The 18896-nt window shown below is 45.5% G+C and overlaps 1 protein-coding gene across 1 annotated transcript; it reads right to left on the reverse strand.

The window, feature by feature from the left end:
- Positions 1–700: 700 nt before the first annotated feature.
- Positions 701–11304, reverse strand: LOC122126069 (pyrethroid hydrolase Ces2e-like). Its single transcript, XM_042700614.1, has 14 exons — positions 11229–11304; positions 8942–9146; positions 7890–8025; positions 7119–7252; positions 6779–7037; positions 6337–6435; positions 5910–6050; positions 5696–5776; positions 5322–5466; positions 4677–4814; positions 4144–4216; positions 3334–3504; positions 2568–2665; positions 701–777 (listed from the first exon to the last, which is right to left on the reverse strand). The coding sequence occupies exons 1-14, from the start codon at positions 11302–11304 to the stop codon at positions 701–703; spliced, it is 1833 nt and encodes a 610-aa protein (XP_042556548.1).
- Between the last annotated feature and the right edge of the window lie 7592 nt (positions 11305–18896).

Genomic DNA, 18896 nt, shown 5'->3' on the forward strand with positions numbered 1-18896 from the left:
GCTGGCACAGGGCATATCCTCTTTTGTCCTAGAAGCCAAGCCAAGCCTTTGCCTAGAGTTGTTACGTAGGTGAAAGAAACGCAGTGGCATCTCAGTTCAACTTCCTGATGTGTTTCTGGGGAGGTATAGCTCTTCCAGAATCAGAAACCTTTGCAGTGGCTTTGGACCATGCCAAGATGCTCCTCTGGCAATGAGGGGATCCAATCAGTTTGAATGACAATTATGTTAGCAGGTTTAGTAGCAGTTACAACAACTGTAACAATCCACAAAGGAGGGAAAATGTTCAGAATCTCTGACTCTGTCCGGAACATGTCAGTGCACCCTAGATGCTTTCATATGGGCCTCATTCCTCTGTGTCCTCAGGCATCTCTGACCTCTCTGAGCTATATGATCAGCACAATGAGCATTGTGTAGCACAATTTTTCCACAATATCATTTGTAATCTTCACCTATCCCTTCTTCCCTCCCTCATCCAAGCTCTAACTCTGCTTTACACAATGTGCCAAATCTCACCCTGGTGCCTTCCCCACCAACTGGTGCCCTCTGGAGTTTCACCCTGGATCAAGAGTAGAAGAAGCAGGAACCCATAGACCACTGCAATCAGCCAAGCAGGAAGTTGGTCCAGCAGCATGGCTGTCTCACAGGACCATTTCTGTGTCTCTATGCAGCACATTTTAAACCACCAACAGGCACAATTCACCTAGCCCTTGCCCAGCCTGGAGTATGGACCTGAAAGGGAGTAGGTGGAGACATAGGAGAGGATGGGCAAGGTTGTTCCTGCAAGAGAGGGGCACTGATGGGGCAGTGGTCACAGGAAATCAGTGGTCAGCACTCTGGATGTGAGGCCTTCCCTTCTCCTACTTTCCTTTTGCTTTCCTCCAAAGGTACTGGGTGACTTCTGCAGCCCTTGAGATACTAGGAACTATCACTGAAGTGAAGGTTGTACTGGAGAAATTCAGGGCTGGTCTGCAGAGAAGCAGGCTTAGGATTCCACAGATGCACAATGCCCCCACCTCCTGTGAGGTAAAGATGAGCACTTGAGCAGAGACAGGGAGGTATGACTGTGCTTGTTTTGAAATTCCTCCTTGTTCTCATTGTTCATAGATTACAGAATCCATGTTTAAAGTTCCCTCATCCCCCAGCGTCATAGTCTGACGCTTTTTAGGAATGACTGACCCTTCGAACATACTTGTCACTGTGTGATTTCTAAGGACCCATCCCCCTATTCACCAACCCCCAATCTGAGCTCAAGGTCAGGCATTTTCACACCTGAAAAACATTTAAAGGCAACTTTATGATTGCAGCACTGCGAAGATACAGGGCTCTCTGAGACTGTGGTAATCTGTGAGTGAGGTCAGTAATTGGGAGTTTGTGAAAAGTATAGAATCCTGCTAGGATGCAGCAGGTGCCAGTTGCTGCAGCCCTGCCTGACTTCCCAGAGGAAGTGGAAGGCTCAACCCGACACAGACTTCACTGCCTCTAAGAACCAGGTTTCATTCTTCAATATGCTACACAATACTGTTGAGAACCTACAGCCTGGCACTACTGGCTTTCCTTCTTGGTGCCATTCCTGGAGTGTTCATTTCCCTGGCATGACTTGACTAAAGACTCTGACCTCCATTCCAGCCACAAGGTCTGACGTGCGCTCAAGGTCTCCAGTCTAAGGAACTGAGGCCCAGGACATGGTCCCAGACCCTTCTACCCAGACCTGAGCAGACGCTCTTGGCAGACTCTCACACACAGTTTGGAGAATAGACAAAGAGATAGATGACTAACAGCACAAGTTTATTGCAGAGCCTCTAGCCAAAGCTGAGTGATTCACTCTTGCTTATAGGATAGGGTTTTTATACTGGGTTCATGGTCTGATAAGGAAGTACCTAATATAGTGCTTCTGCTCCTGAAATTGTTGGTGTTGTTAGTATTGGTTTTGGTGGTGGTAGTGGTGGTGGTGGTGGTGTGTGTGTGTGAGTGAGTGTCCTGGCACCAGGGCCTGAAGTCAGGGCTGAGAGCTATCTCTTAGCTTTTTCACTCAAAACTGGAGTTGCACTCCACTGGAGCTGAAGCTCCATTGCCAGCTTTTTCCTGCTTAAAGGAGAGAAGAATCTCATGGACTTTCCTACCCAGGCTGGCTTCAAGCTGCAATCCTCACATCTCAGTCTCTTGAGAGTTAGGCTCAGGCCACCAGCACATGGCTCAACCCATACATTCTGGTGGAGGTTGATCAGACAGTAACTAATAGTGAGAAATAGATATTATGCAAACTGAGGCACAGCTGAAGAAGGGAGAAAATGAAGCAGGGGCGTTAGATCAAGGTGCTGGTTTGGTATCAGCCAAATGGGATACAGCCAGGGGAGAAAGTGAGGCTAGAGTGTGTGTAAGCCCAGACACTGGTCTGGAACCTCAGGATAAGGACTTTTGGCTACATAGACTCAATAGCTCTCTCTGACCTTCATTCTCCTAATCTAATCAGTACCTGGGCTGGGGAGCTGAGAGTCTAGGTCCTTGAAGTTCAGGGTTTAGTAACAAGTTCCTTTATTTTCCCTGAAGTTCACAATGCTTCTTCTTACTAGTGTGGCTGTGGTGCACCACTGCAAGGTCCCCATCCGCACTCTCACTTCCTGCACCACCATTCAGCACCCTGGCATCCACAATAACCATGTTAATACTAAAATCATGGAATGAGAGGGTTTTAGAAGCATTCTGTATGAGTGAGGCTGTTGATGAAAACTTACATATAGTTAGTGATCTTGACAAAGATGAGGAGACAGAATCAGGATATATATAGAGAGAGGGGGGGGGGGAGGGGGGAGGGAGGGAGGGAGGGAGGGAGAGGGAAAGGGAGGGAGGGAGGGAGAGGGAAAGGGAGGGAGGGAGGGAGAGGGGGAGAGAAACAAAGAAAGAGTGGCAGATACAAACAGAGAGGCAAATATACACATAGATGTAGATCCAGAGAGACAAAAAAAGACAAGAGATAAAGCATCAGAGACACAAGCTGGGTGCCAGTGGCTCACACCTATAATTCTAGCTTCTCAGGAACCCTAGAACTGAGGACTTTGGTTCAAAGCCAGCCCAGGCATGGAAGTCGATGATACTTGTATCTCCAATTAAATACTCAAAGACCCAGAAGAGAATCCAATAGAAATGAAAGTATGTGTCTGCATAAAGTTAGGTTTGAAAGTGTTCTAAACAACTTGATTAAAAATACAAGAGGACTGGGATGTAGTTCAGTGGCAAGGCACTGGCTGAGCAAGTATATTCGATGCTCATTACCAAAAAAAGGAAAATAAATGAAGAGAGAAGAGAAGAAAAAACAGTGAAGAACATGTCACACACAGATGTGAGGTCCCATTGAACTCTTGGATCTTCTGGGGCAGAGTCTTGGTCCAGAACTTCAGCCTGGAGGCCTTCAGGGCTTGGCCCACGGCAGGATGGATGTCCAGCTGTAGATACTGTTCATTCTGGTCAAACATGGGCCAATGGAGCAGGTCCTCACTGTTGGGGTTCCTGTGGACACCCCCTCCCAGGAGGAGGGTGAAGGTCATTCTGAGTCCTTGTGAGCCTGGACCAACCACCTCATTAGAGTCATGCCAGGCAGCCCAAAAGATCAGGAGTGGAGGGCTGGGAAGGTGGCTCAGTGGTAGAGCGCTTGCCTTGCATGCATGAGGCCCTGGGTTTGATTCCTCAGCACCACATAAGCAAAAAGAAAAAAGCCAGAAGTGGCGCTGTAGCTCAAGTGGTAGAATGCTAGCCTTGAGCTGAAGAGCTGAGGGACAGCGCCCAGGCCCAGAGTTCAGGCCCCACGACCAGACCCCCCAAAAAAAAAAAAAAAAAAAAAAGATCAAGAATGGAGGGAATGAGGGAAACTTTTCTGGTATAGGAAAACCAAGACCCACCCTTAGTGTGTGTTCCTTATGGATCAGAGCCACCTCACAGAGGTGAGTGCTGATCTTTCCACAATGCTGTGGTCCACCTTTGAGATCTCTGGGGCAAGAGAGCATGACTTGACCCTCTGTGTGAGTGAGTGCTGGGGTTTGGAGGAGTGTTATCACATAATTAAGGATGATGTGTCCCTATGAGAATGCCACAAGGGAATCACTAGGTGGACTCCACTGGTGGGAGGCAGGGTTAGATGTATTATCTCACCCATTCTGGGCAAAGTTGGCCCAGTACTTCATCATCCTCCTGCTCAGTAACTTCTCTTCCTCAGAAAAGCCAGCTGCAGAGAGGAGAACAAAGATCCATATCCTGGACAATTTTAGGGTGCCTACTCTGGCTTTACACCCTACATTCAATTGTAGTCTGGTCCTCCATGCCAGGCCTGATCCTTTTCCTCTGTCCCACCCAGGATCAGATACTCCCATTGCACAACCTTCCATTACTCATCCCAGCCTCTAGCTGAATACACCAGTGTGTGTTCCTGGTCTAGAGGTCATTTCTACCCCCAGTCCTTGGGAATAATTTATTGACAATCATAACTTCCAATCATGCTCTCTGTACCCATGTCTGACACCTTATTGTAGATGTGGACAGGTGTTGGGAGCACAGGCTGCTTGGGGAAAGGCTAGGATTCTAAAAACCTGCAGCTTTTAGAATAGTAAGGTTTTGGACACTTGATTGTGTCCTCTCTCTTAGCATTTTAGTGTGGCCAACTGTAGCTAATAGAAATGAAGACTCACGGCTGCTGCCATAGGAGGAAGACCCGAAAACAAAGTCAACCTCATCACCATGGTCGGCCCTCACATACGGGGGCCTGAGGTTCACGGTCAAGTTCTTACGATGTTGGAACTCATAGAAGTAGACGCTGGCATGGAAACCTGGATGTGGAGACAAATTAGGACATGGTGACCCCTCAACTAGAGTTGTCCTTCCTCACCTTTGGTGACAAGATAGCTAGGGTGAAGCTGCCTGGAATCTGGACTGTGAAGTGAGAAGCATCAGGCAGGAGGAGGCCTTGTAAAAACCAAAGGTGCTCATCACAGTCAGTGCTCCATTCTCTGATTTCTAGGATGAGCTTTGAGGTCAAGAATTGCATGCTACTCCTGTTCTCCTAGTTATCCCAATGGGAAAAACTTTGGTTAAATCATGGCTTCGATTTCCTGTGTAGTCTTAGACTAGTAACTGATTAAGTTTTCTCTTCTGTAAAGTGCCAGTGATGCCTGTGTCTTAGAGTAGCCATGAGAATTTGATGACTGGTGGGACATCAAGTGCCTGGCACTGGAGCCTTGAGACAGAGAAGGTAGGGATTTGGACAGAGGTCACCTGGGATGCACAGCTCTGAGCTGCCCGCAGTGCCATCAGGCCTCAACTACAAATGTACTCACTATGAAAATGTGCTACGTGCAGTGCAGGCATCACGAACATGAAGTCCCCCATCATGTCTTGGAACTGGGCTTGGAGGGTCTGGGGGTCCTCAGTGTTCCCCATATACTCTTCCATCAGCAGGTGAGCACACTTAGCAGGCAAGTTCTGTGCCAAGAGGATCAGAGAGAGTCAGGCTAAGCAGACAGTTCAATGACAGGGAGGAGGCAGCCTCTGGGTGGAGAGATGGGGACTCTGTGGGAGATTAGTATAAGAGGGAAGAGCCAGGCTCTGGTGTAACCCTGCCACAAACACATATCCTATATTCCTGAAAATTAGTGTATGAGCAAATATCTTGGGGTTCCCCATCCATTGAGGCAGGTGTCTAGATCCTTACCATGAGTCCTACCATGTTCTGCATGACAGATGGCAAGGTACTTCTACTTATTCCCTTTATCGTGTCAAGAAATCCCAAGACCTGAGTGGTGGGGAGACAGTTAGAAATGCGTGGTCATGAAGGTATCATGCCCTGTCCAACCATGCACCCCCTAACACTCACACACATAGCAGATAAGCTCACCAGAAAATCATGAGTTAGAACTAAGGCTCACCATGGGGAGGAGGAAGCCAAACTCATCAGTGTTGACTCCAATGATGCTAGGGACTGGGTGGAAGTAAGCAGACGCCAGCAGCTCCTTGGGGTGCCTGGGTAGGAAGACCCCATCCACCACTGCAGGGATTTCCTTGAAGGTCTGAGGAGGCATCAGTGATAAGGAAGTGAGATCACATAGCACACATTTTCTATTGTACTCATGTTACTTCCACCCTATCCTAATTCTTCCCAGTATTCTCTCCCACACATATACCAAAAGATCCAACACTTGAGTTAGCCTCCCTTTGTTTTTGTTTTGTATCCAGGGGTGCAAATCAGAGTCATTGTTTCAGAGTATTAAGACTGGGTGATTCTCACCCTATCTCCCTTTTTCCCTCAGGGATCAGTTTCCCATGCTGAAACTTCACCACACCATTCAGCCTGACCTTGGTAATAGCCAGCATTTCCTCTTCATTCTTGGCCCGCAGGCAGCGCACCAGGGCCTCCGAGTCCACCTGCTCACAGGCAGACAGGTTGGCCACCATCTGGAAAGCAACCAGGAAGGGGCTGCCTCACCCTTTGAAGTAGCAAGAGAGGTTTTCCCAGACCCAGATTGATGCAAGTTCCTCCAGATCTCTTAGGGTATAGTGTGTGGATTACTGTAGGTATGAAATTTATTCCCACATTCGTGATGCTCAGGGGCCTTGGCTAGAGAGATCTTCCCCCAGCTCAAAGGTGTGGATCCTACCTCTGAGCCCTCACCAATTCCCAAGAAGTTCCCAACTTACCACATGGTTCTTTTTGTACCAAGCAAGCAAAGGGAATCAGGGGCTCTTCGGGTGAAGAGAAAAACAGGGAATCTGGACCAGGGCAGCCGAGGGCACTCACTGAGGAGACTGGTTCAGAGGAGCTCGAGATGAGGGCTGGTGCCAGGGCCACCCCACTCTCCATGATGGCACCATGGAAGAGTCCTTGGGACATGGGGGACACGACATGTGAGGACACACTTGTGCCACCTGCAGACTCGCCAAAAAGGGTGACCTGGTCAGGGTTGCCTCCAAAGTGGGCGATATTCTGTTGGACCCAGCGTAGGGCGGCCACTTGGTCCAGGTAGCCCCAGTTGCCAGTGGCATGCTGGTCTCCAGTGCTGAGAATTGGCAGAGACAAGGGTCACAGGGCTGTTGCAGCTGTGTTTGGCACTCATTGGCCAGCTCAATCCCAGGCTCACCTGAAGAAGCCTGGAACTCCTAGGCGGTACTGGATAGTGACCACCACCACATTCTCAATGGCTGCCAGCCTGGATCCATCATACAAGGAAGCCATTCCTGAAACCAGTGCACCACCATGGATCCACACCATCACCTGGGAAGGTCAAGACAACTGTCATCAATTCTCATTCAGCCACAATCCTACCTCTGGTGTCCATAACACTGTCCATGGGTTTGGCTGTGTGCCATTTGCCAACATGTCAAGAACTCCCTTAGGATCTCCTGAACTTGGCCTTGGGTGAGGGTCCCTCGTTCAATCACTATACTTGAGATCCATACCAGAAATTGAAGTCTGAATTCATGACTCCAAAACTACAGTATTATTGCCTTAACTCTTTTGCCCATCTACAGTGGAAAGAAAAGGTGCATTTCCCTCAGTCTCACTTTCATATGAGTCAAATGGATCATATACTAGCATTGGCATGATACATAACCCACAACTTGGGTGATCTCAAAGTAAAGCACTTGGGCTTCTCAGTAAATATTCTGGGCTCAAGTTGCTAGAGTGAGTTCTTGTTTGATTAAAGAGCCCAGGCCTCTAACATCTGGGAACAGTTAGGATTCTGCATCCCCTACTATTGGTGAGTCACCCTTCCTGGCAAGTGGTATTTGGAACCTAATAATGAAACTTCTCATTGGTTCCACACTGCCTCAGATCTAGTCTTGCCACTACTAAGAGTCTTACAGAAGAAATGTCCTCCCGCAAAGTACAACCAAGTCCTGACACTCACAGGCAGGTTAGAGCCCTCCTGGGCACTGGCAGGTGAATAGATGTTGAGATAAAGGCAGTCTTCAGACATTGAGATTGGAGGTCTAGTTAGCTTCACCATCTTCAGTGTATTCATAGGAAGAGCCTTTTGCAGACACCTGTTTCAAAGAGTAGACAATTATTCCAGGGTTTGTCTCACGGTCAAAGATCTGACCTTGAGGCTAGATTTGTTTCCAGTCACTGTAAATCTCTGCTGCACTGGTGCTCTGTTTATACAGAATCTTCTCTCATGACTCTCCCAAACAAAACGCAGACCACATGACTTGGGATGGGTGAGGCTCTCCACCTCAAGCTAGGTGCAGGTCTGATCTCCAGGAAACCTTCATGTTGTTGTGGGCCTTGGATATCTCCCCTCCTAAGGCTTGTACATCTTGATTCATAGCATTCTCTAGAAGCATTGGCTGCAAGTATTGACATTTACACCATTTCTCTGTGCCAATTAAAGATCAGCCAGGGTTGCTGCTACCACACCAGTGTAGTATGAATGAATGAAGCTCAGTTACCTCTAGGGTAGTGGGACATTGCTGAAATCCAAATCAAGGACCCCAGAAAAACACACTCCTTTTACCACATGTCCAGTTGGAAGCACATAGACATTTCTTTAACCAGTGCCACCTGGTCCTTTGAGTAACAGTGACTGTGGAGCTTGGCTTCTCCAAGGAGCCCCCGCTGCTGCCCTCCTCAGGGATCTGTATCATCTGCTGCTGGACCAGGAGCTCTGTCAGGTCCATACAGCCCAGGTGAACCTTTCCCAGGGATGCCTCCCCTGGTGGCAGAGAACAATTGGCATGATCCAAGTCATGGCACAAGTATATCTCTGTGCTTTGGCACCTGGTGCCTAGCACTGTTCATACACAAAGCCAGAGCCATGAGCCTGGCAAAGTTGCTCCACCCACTAAATGGGAAATGCTGCAATGCAAAGGACGTGGAGTGTGAGGTTTATATGGGAGAAACACTGAGTCTGGTCCGGGGTGCCCATCCCACCACAGAGATTCTCACCACACAAGAACTTACATGGCTGGGTAGGAAGTGGCATTCCTTATACCACTCCATGGTTCAGGGGGTTCTGGAGGGGCAAACCGCAGTGGTCCTACAGGTGGCTTGGCAAAGGGAATTCCCAGAAAGATGTGGACTCCCACATTGGTGTCATTCACATGGACAAGGCTGCCTCGTACCTGCCCGGTGTGTGTGGTCCTGATGGGGCTGGCTGGCTCCTGGCCTGTGGGTAGAGAGATGCACATGAGAGTTGGGTGTGCCCCATCAGATGCCACTCACATTGTGGCTCCTGTTGGCTCTATGCCACCCACAGCTCAGCCTGGCAAGGTCCTCTGATCTGCAGGTTCAATGGCTTCACATACATTCTGTCTGCATGACTGTGCTCCAACACCATTGTTTTCACTGACCTGACCCAGACCTTCCTACCAGGCAGGCTCCCCGAGGTTCTCAGGGACTTCATATCATCATTAAGCCCTACCAGCTTCCAGCTTATATCTTAAGTGATGGGAGAATAAGCATCATTTCTAGTTACCCAACATTTTTAACAAGGCCCCATGAGGAAGCTGAGGACTGGACTGAACCTTTCCAGTCCTCATGGAACTCACAGTGGAGGTATCTAAAATGCTAAGATGAGATAAGGGCCCTAAGGAGAGAGGAACATAGCTCTGATCAGATCATGAAAACCCTTGCCAGCTTTTGTTGGGGTTCAAGAATGGAGAAGGTCATTGGAAATTATCTCATGTTCACATCAAACTGGCTTGTACAATCATAGTAACTGTTTAGGTGAATGCTGCATACATTAGGTTTATTTCCACTACCTTAATACAGAGATTGCTTTTATTTGTGCTCATAGTAGGTAGCCCCGAAACTCTTGCTCCTTTACGTGTTTTTAGACATCTAGTCAGGGCCACAATCCCTGGCTATATTTTAACCAGTACCAATTCCACCTCTATGAGAACACTCTCTCCCCCATTATCATCTTCAGTTTGCAGAAATTCACGAATCTGACCTGTTCCTATAAGAAAAATAACTCCTCTGCCCCTAACCACTATCTTGGAGCTAGTTGTGAATCAGCCAGTTTCATGTAGCCTGGTATGACTGAATCAAGATAGCAACTACAAATAGACACCACAGACAGCAATTTCCCAACCTCTTTGCAAGTCCAAAGACATACCACTGACCTCCATGTTGTCTTCGCTAGAGGTTTTGGCTACATGGGAACTCTGACCCTGGAACTCACTGTGGCCACCATACTTCATAGTTTTACACTAGAGGATAAACATTGCTCATAGGTTCCTGTTAGAGACCAGCCACATAGATGTTGCTTCAAGCCTCGCATGAAATATTATGAAGAAGCTGAGTCATGCAGTGTCAAAAAGTGACCCTTGAATTAGGAGATTAAAACCCTGGGACTTCTGGATACATTGATTTACACAGCCAGCTCCTCCTGATAGTAACAGTTGTGATCTTGGAATCACTATTTCATAATCAATACCCAGAGCCTGACCAAGAGCAGGTAATGGAGGGAATCTGGTAGGAGTGGGCCATGGGTGAGGTAAGGGGAACGGCTTAGGGGAGAGAGAGTAGGGGAGTTCATCAAGGCCCACCCTAGCACGCTCTGGGGTGAGGGAGATCAAAGGTTGCACATACATTTCTGGATATAATTTTCTGGTGGCATGAGCTCCTGATAAGGGCCTGAGGACTTTGTGGTAGGCACAGGGTACATACCCTTTACCCAAGGAGCCAACAAGCTTTTGCCCAGATTTGAAACCTAGGTGAAAGAAACCCAGTGGCATCTCAATTCAAATTCATGATACCTTTCTAGGGAGATATAGCTCTTCCAGAACGAGAAACTGTTGCAGGGGAATATTGCACAATCCCAAGATGCTTTTCTGGTGATGATGTAGACCCAGTCAGGAATAGAGGATAGTGTGAATGACAATTACATGAGCAAATGCAGGAGTAATTACAGCTACTGCTGCCACAACACATACAGGAGGGAAATGTCTAGAATTCCTGACTGCCTGGCACATTTCAGTGCACCTCAGACTCCTTCATTTGGGGCTCACTCCTCTGTGTCCTCAGGCATCAATGACCTTCTCTGAGTTCTATGATCACCACTGTGGGCATTTTATGGATACTTATGGAGCACAATTTTCCCATACTATCATCTGTTATGTCCACCTGCCCCTCCACCCCTCCTTTCTCCAAGCTAAAACTCTGTTCTGTACAATGTGGCAGATCTCACTCTGGGTCCTATTACCCTCCACTCCCCACCCAGAACCATCCTCTGCAGGAGTCTCACCCTTAATCCAAAGTGGGAGAAGTAGGAATCCACAGACCACTGCAGTCAGACAAGCAGGAAGTTGGTGGAGTAGCATGGCTGCCTCACAAGACCTTTTCTGGCCCTCCAGACAGCACACTGCAACTGAACAACAGGTACAGTTCAACTAGACCTTGCCCAGCCAGGAGTTTGGACCTGACACGGAGTAGGCAGGGACATTTAGAGGCTGGGCAAGGTTGTTCCTGCAAGAGAATGTCACTGATGGGGCAGTGGTCACAGGAAGTCAGGGCCTCATGCATGCAAGGCAAGTGCTCTACCACTGAGCCACCTTCCCAGCCCAATTCTTTGAATTGCAGATGTCATGCTTTTAGTCCCACAAAAGCTTTGCTACAGACAATACTCACTCTGGATTATTTCCTTAGATGGTTTGATTTGCTCACCCCTGACAGCTCCCCTATATGGAAGCTTTGCTTGCCACTGAGTAATTTCTTATATGGTTTGCTTGGGTCTCCATGCCAAACATGTGGTTTTTGTCTTTAAAAACTTTGTGCAATCTACATTCTGGGTTGCAGATCTTTGAGACAGGAGTCCACCTGTAGTTGCCAGCTTTCTAATAAGATTCCCAGTTGGGCCTCTCATGATGTGGTTTCTCTGTTTCTCCTGGTTGAATTCCTGTATAAAATTAGTTCAAGTTCCAGGTCTGGTGCCAGCCAAATGGGTTACTGCTGGATGAGGGGAGAAAGTGATGCTGCAGTGTTGGTAAATCAAGACACTCGTCTGGAAACTCAGAAAAAGGATATTTGGCTACTCAGATTCAATAGCTCTCTCTGACCTTCATTCTCCTAATCTAAATAGCACCTGAGCTGAGGGGGCTGAGAGTTTAGCTCTTTGAAGTTCAGGGTCTAGGATCAAATTCCTTTATTTTGACTGAAAATCACAATGCTTCTTCTTAGTACTGTGGCTGTGGTGCACCACTGCAAGGTTGAAGGTCCGGATGGGTCCTTCCACTTCCTGCACCACCATTCAGAGACCATGACATCTACAATAACCATGCTAAAAACATGGAATGAAAGGTTCTTAGAAGAATCTCTGTATGTTTGAGGAGGTTGATGAAAACTTACATATACCTAATGATCTGGACAAAGATGAGGAGACAGAGCCAGGATGTGTGTGTGTGTGTGTGTGTGTGTGTGTGTGTGTGTGTGTGTGTGTGTGGAGAGAGAGGGAGGGAGAGAGAGAAAGAGAGAGAGAGAATGTGAGAGAGACATACAGAGAGACAGAGAGACAGAGAGACAGAGAAAGAGACACAGAGAGAAAGACACAGAGAGGCAGAGCGAGAGAAAGAGAGAATGTAGTGAGAATCATGGAATACTGGCACAATGCATTGTTAAATAGGGAATATATTGAGTGTATGTGTGCTGTGAAATAATATGAAATATTAAGCTTGAAATTAGGAGTTAGAACTATGGAATACAGAGATAAGTACACATCTAGGGAGCCAAAGACTTTACCAAGGGGACCAGCTGAAGCAGAACCTGCAGAGATAACTAGACAAGGCCAGAAGTGAAGCCATCACCAAGGCAACCAGCCGGCAGCAATAACCAGAAAGGACAGAAGTGAAGAAGCCCAGCCTAAAACATAAAAACCCAGGAAAGCGAAGACCAAGTGAGACGACCTCCCTGAGCCAATCGACTCCACATCAGACTGACCCTCCACTGGAGCGCCCAGGCAAGGTGGCCACTACTCCCTCCAGCTATCCAGAGCAGCCTGGAGGACACTCTCAATGGACACCCCTCAACCTCCAATCCAAGTGACATGCCTCGTGAGCTCTCCACGTGTGGGACATGCTTACTAGAATTAGGTATAAGAGTTAGTTATTGGTGTGGATTCATACTGGAATATTGGAAGTGTTTGGATAAATTGAGTGAAACTTATTAGTCTAAGCATGATGCTACATGTGTGCTCTGCAGAGAGAGAGAGAGGCAGGCAAAAACAGACACAGACACAGACACAGAGAGACAAGCAAAGAGAGAGAGAAAGAATCAGATACATGAACCAGGTACCAATGGCCCACAACTGCAAGCTTAACTTCTCAGCTAACATCTGAGGATCCTGGTTCAAAGCTATTCCATTGCACTCACCAACAGGCACAATTCACTTGGTCCTTTTCCAACCAGGAGTTTGGACGTGACATGGGATAGGCAGGGACATAGGAGAGGCAGGGCAAGGTTGGTCCTGCAAGGGAGTGGCACTGATGGGGCAGTGGTCACAGGAAGTCAGTGGTCAGCACTTTTTGTGAGCCCTTCCCTTCCCCTACTTTTCCTTTGTCCTCCTCCAGGGGAGCTGTGTGGCTTCTGCAGTCCTTGGAATACTGTGAACTCTCACTAAAGTGAAGTTTGTAAATTCGGCGCTATCCTGAGAGAAGCAGGCTCAGAATCCCACAGATGGATAATGCCCCCACAACATGAGTGCAAACATGAGTACTTGAGCAGAGACAGGGAGCTATGACTGTGCTCATTTTGAAATTCTTCCTTGAACTCATTGTTCACAGGTTGCCAATTCCCACTGTAGCTCTGTTATACCTTAGAGACATGGTCTGAGGGTCTGCATGGACCCCTTCCTGTTTAGGAGTGGCTGTCCATTCAAACATACTCTTCACTGTAACCCTTCATTTTTTAATATATTTTTTGTCATAAAAATACTGTGCAGAGGGGTTTTACAGTTACATGAGTAAGGTATTGAGTACATTTCCTATTGAGCATTGTTACCTCTTCCTTTGTTTTTCTCTAATATCCCTTCCCTACCTACCTCCCCAACTCCTCCCTCCCTCCCCTCCCACAAGTTGTAAAGTTCTTTTTCAACATAGTGTCTTGTACATCTCACTGTTATAGTGGGTCAACCAGTATCCCTGTTTAAGCATTTTGTTTATTTTCCTTACCCTCCCCAAATAAGAAAAGTGTATATACAAGATGTAGGGCATGGGAATCAAATACAGTGAAAACAAGAGTTATACCATGTGGGAGGAACATACTTAAGAAATAAAAAAAATCATATAGTACATTATAAGTACTTTTAAAACAATAGCAAGAAAAGAAAAAAACCACTGTGTCACTGTGTGTGGGGGGGGGTTGATTTCACTCACTTAACACCATCTTATATGTTCATATGTACATAGCTTTTGAGCTTTTCTTCTTGTCCTGGACATATACAAGTTATTGCAAATAAGTGAAACCATGGGACCTATGTTTCCTTGGGCTTGGCTTACTTCACTTAATATAATTTTTTCCAGCTCTTTCCATTTCCTTACAAATGATAATATGTCATTCTTTCTGATGGAGTCATAGAATTCCATTGTGTGTGTGTGTGTGTGTGTGTGTGTGTGTGTATGTGTGTCACATTTTCTTGATTCATTCATCTACTGAGGGGCATCTGGGTTGGTTCTATATCTTAGCTATGGTAAATAATAATGCTTCAATAAACATGGTTGTGCTGGTAGCTTTAGTATGTTCTTGTTTTTGATCATTTGAGTAAATGCCCAAAAGTGGGATTGTTAGGTCATACAGGAGTTCTATGCAGAGTCTTTTGAGGAACCTCCATACTACTTTCCTTAGTGGTTTGAAAAAGTTTACATTCCCACCAACAATGAAGTAGGGTTCCCTTCTGTCCATATGCCCTCCAGCATCTGTTGTTATTAGAGTTCTTGATAATAGCCATTCTAACTGGGGTGAGGTGTATCTCAATGTTGTTTTGATTTGCATTTCTTTTATGACTAGGCAAGTTGAACATTTCTTCATGTGTTTATTGGCCATCCTTCTTTCCTCTTCAGAGAAGTTTCTCTTTAAGTCTTTAGCACACTTATGTATTGGGCAGTTGTTTCTTTGAGGACTTGTTGTTGGGGGATTTAATTTTTTGAGTTCCAGGTATATTTTAGATATGAGACCCTTGTCCGTTGTATGGTTAGTGAAGATCTTCTCCCAATCCGCGGGCTTTCTATTGATCTTGCTAGCTATGTCCTTTGCCATGAAGAAGCTCTTCAATTTCATGCAATCCCATTTGTCCATCCTTTGATGAGTCCCTTCCTGGTTTGGTGATGAAGGTTATGATGGCTTTATAGAACGAGTTCAGTAGTGAATTTTCTCTTTCAATTTCATTGAAGAGTTGGAGGAATATTGGTGTGAGCTCTGCTTTGAAGGCCTTGTAGAATTCCTCTGTAAATCCATCTGGTCCTAGGCTCTTCTTAGATGGGAGATCTCTTATTGCTGTTTCTATTTCAATGCTTGATATGGGCCTGTTAAGATGGTTTAACTCATCTTGGTTTAGTTTCAGCATGTCGATATTTGCTAGGAAAAAGTCCATTTCTGCCAAGTTCTCAAACTTATTAGAATAAAGGTTTGAGAAGTATTCCCTTATAATGTTCTGAATCTTGGTTGTTTCTGTGGTGATGTTTCCATTCTCATCTCTGAGTATATTTATTTGGGTGTGTTCTCTTCTTTCTCTGATAAGATTTGCCAAGGGTCTATCAATTTGTTAATTTTTTCAAAGAACCAACTCTTTGTTTTGTTGATTCTTTCTATGTGTTTTTTGGAATCTAATTCATTTAATTCTGATTTAATTTTAATTATTGCTTTCCATCTACTGGATTGGGGTTTATCTTGCTGTTCTTTCTCAAGGAGGTTCAGATGTTGTTGGTTTCAGATCTCTCCAATTTGTTGATGTAGGAACTCAGAGCAATAAACTTGCCTCTGAGTACTGCCTTTGCTGTGTCCCAGAGGAGCTGGTAATTTGTGTGTTCATTTTTATTGAATATCATGAACAGTTGAATTTCCTTTCTAATCTCTTCCATGACCCACTGGTGATTCAACAGTGTGTTGTTCAGCCTCCATGTGTTACAGGACTTTCTTTGGTGGCTTTTGGTGTTCAGTTCTAATTTTATTCCCTTATGGTCTGAGAGAATGCAAGGTATAACTTCAATGTTTCTGAATTTGGACAAGTTTGCTTTGTGAGCTAAAATGTGGTCTATTTTGGAAAATGTTCCATGAACTGCTGAGAAAAACATGTATTCTGATGCTGCTGGGTGAAATATTTGGTAGATGTCTGTTACATCTAGTTGCTCTATGCAGTTGTTTAGATGTGCAGTTCCTCTGTTGAGGTTTTGCTGAGTTGATCTATCTAGTGGGGATAGTGGTGTGTTAAAATCCCCAACAATTAATGTCTTTGGATCTATGTGAGTTTGAGGGAACGTAGTAGTGTTTCTTGGATAAATTTGGGTGCTCCATTGTTTGGTGAATATATATTTAGAATTGTAATATCCTCCTGAAGGAGAGAGACCTTAATTAGTATGTAGCGACCTTCTTTATCTCTTCTCACTAGTTTTAACTTGAAGTCTATTTTATCTGATAGTAGGATTGCAACTCCCGCTTGTTGATGGAGGCCGTTTGCTTGTACATTTTGTTCCAGCCTTTCACTTTCAAAATGTGTTTGTTTTTATGGGCAAGGTGTGACTCCTGAAGGCAGCAGATAGAAGGATCTTGCATTTTAATCCAACTAGACAATCTATGGCGCTTAATTGGAGAGTTAAGTCCGTTAATGTTGAGAGTTAGGACTGAGAGGTGTTTGGTAGTTCCTGCCATGCTATCTACCTTCTTGGGGGCTGTGACAACTGGGTTCTTCCTGTGGTTCTTGATTTCTCAATTTGTATGCTGTTTCTTGGCCTTTATTGTGGTCTTGTTGAATTTCTATGCATAGGACATTTTTAAAATGTCTTTTGTATGGCTTGTTTGGTGGAGATACATTGTTTCAGTTTTTCTTTGCTATGGAAGGTTTTTATTTGACATTCAGTTATGAAGGAGAGTTTAGCTGGGTACGGCATTCTTGATCCACAGTTGTTTGTCTTTAGGCCATGGCATACATCATTCCAGGCTCTTCTTGCTTTAATTGTCTCTGCTGAAAAATCTGAGGTGATTCTAATTGGTTTCCCTTTATAGGTGATTGAGCTTTTCTTCTTGACAGCTTTAAGGATCTTTTCCTTGGTCTGAATTGATCCTGTGTGGGTGGGATGTCCTGTTTAGTCTGGTCTATTTGGGGTTCTAAAAACTTCTTATATCTGAATAGGCCTATCTTTTTGCATGTTTGGGAAGTTCTCTGCTAGGATCTTGTTAAACAAATTTCCTAAACCATTAACTTCTGCCTCTAAGTGCTCCTCTACACCCATTATCCTCAGAATAGGGCTTCTGATGGTGTCTTCCAAATGTTGAATAGATCTATCATATTCCTGGGGTTTGTCTTGGATAGTTGTATGTTCTTTCTCTATGATATCTAGGCTGTCTTCAGTCTCTGAGATTCGATCTTCTGCTCGGTCTAACCTACTGTCAAGACTTTCTACTTAGTTTTTTGTGTGTGTGTCTGTCTGGTCATAGTGTCTGAACTCTGGGCCTGGGCACTGTCCCTCAGCTCTTCAGCTCAAGGCTAGCGCTCTACCACTTGAGCCACGGTGCACTTCCAGCTTTTTTCTTTTTGCTTATGTGTTGCTGAGATATTGAACCCAGGGCCTCATGAATGCAAAGCAAGCACTCTACCACTGAGCCACCTTCCCAGTCCCCTCTATTACTTTTTTATTCCTTTTTCTTCTAATTGGTCAGCTTTGATGGCTTCAAATTCTTTGTTGGAGCATTGTTTTAGATCTTGTATGAACTTCTTTACTTCCTTAATTTGGTGTTCAGTGTTTATTCTCAAATCAATTAGTTGATTGGTTATGGTTTCCTTGGACTCCTATTCCTTCTGTCGGGCTCCATTCAGCATTCCTTTTGTGGTCTCCCTGAATTCTTTCAGCTGTCTGTTTCTGGATTCCATGAATGGCTGTACTGATCTTTGTCTATTCTCATCCCACTTTCCCAATTCCTGTATTACTCTTTGACTGTTCTCAGCATGCTCACACAATTCCTGTGCTTCTCTTTGACTGTTCTCAGCCTGCTCACGCAATTCATGTCTTTCTCATTGACTGCTTTCAGCCTGCTCACGCAATTTCTTTATTTCTCTTTGACTGTTCTCAACCTGCTCACACAATTCCATATTACTCTTTGAGTAGATTCCTCATGCTCACGAGATTCCTGTATTAATCCTTGGTTTGCCTCCTCTGGTTCCCTACCATGCTCACACTGAGTCCTTTGCAGGTTTTCAGTCTTTTCACTTACCATGTTTACTACTGTTTGTAGAGCTTTTTGGGAACTCTTCTCTGGATTATTCATTAACGCTTCTATCACCTGATTATCATGAGTGGGAGTTGAGGTACCTGGACTTGCCATTTTTCTTGTGTTTTTCAGGCTTGTTCTACCCATTTGGTATGAAAGTAACACCAATTTTGTGCTAGAACACTACTTTAAGGCAAGCATCAACCAGAGTCCTGTAGTTGCACAGTCAAAATGGCTACACACTGTGATATTTCTCAAGGACACATACCCCTCCCATCCTGTGGCAACCCTGGTGGCTGAGATCAAGGGCAGTCATTTACCCACTTGAAAACCATTTGAAGGGAACTTGCTGGTTGCAGCACTGTGAGGAGACAGGACTCTCTGGGCCTCTAGTAATCTGGGTGCCTGGTCTGTTATCAGGAGTGTGTGAAACATGTAGATCCTGCTAAGAAGCAGTGAGACACCAGGGGCCAGAAACTGCAGCCCAACCTGACTTCCAAGA

Source organism: Dipodomys spectabilis, unplaced genomic scaffold (assembly GCF_019054845.1).
Source record: "Dipodomys spectabilis isolate Male_0828 unplaced genomic scaffold, ASM1905484v1 ptg000273l, whole genome shotgun sequence".
NCBI lineage: Eukaryota > Metazoa > Chordata > Mammalia > Rodentia > Heteromyidae > Dipodomys > Dipodomys spectabilis.

Coding starts and splice junctions, on each gene's coding strand:
- LOC122126069 (XM_042700614.1), bottom strand. CDS start 11,304: ATGCTACTCCACCAACTTCCTGCTTGTCTGACTGCAGTGGTCTGTGGA. Junction 4,815..5,321: donor GCACGTAGCACATTTTCATA/GTGAGTACATTT, acceptor CTCCACATCCAG/GTTTCCATGCCAGCGTCTAC. Junction 778..2,567: donor GGTGCACCACAGCCACACTA/GTAAGAAGAAGC, acceptor CCTCTCTTGCAG/GAACAACCTTGCCCATCCTC.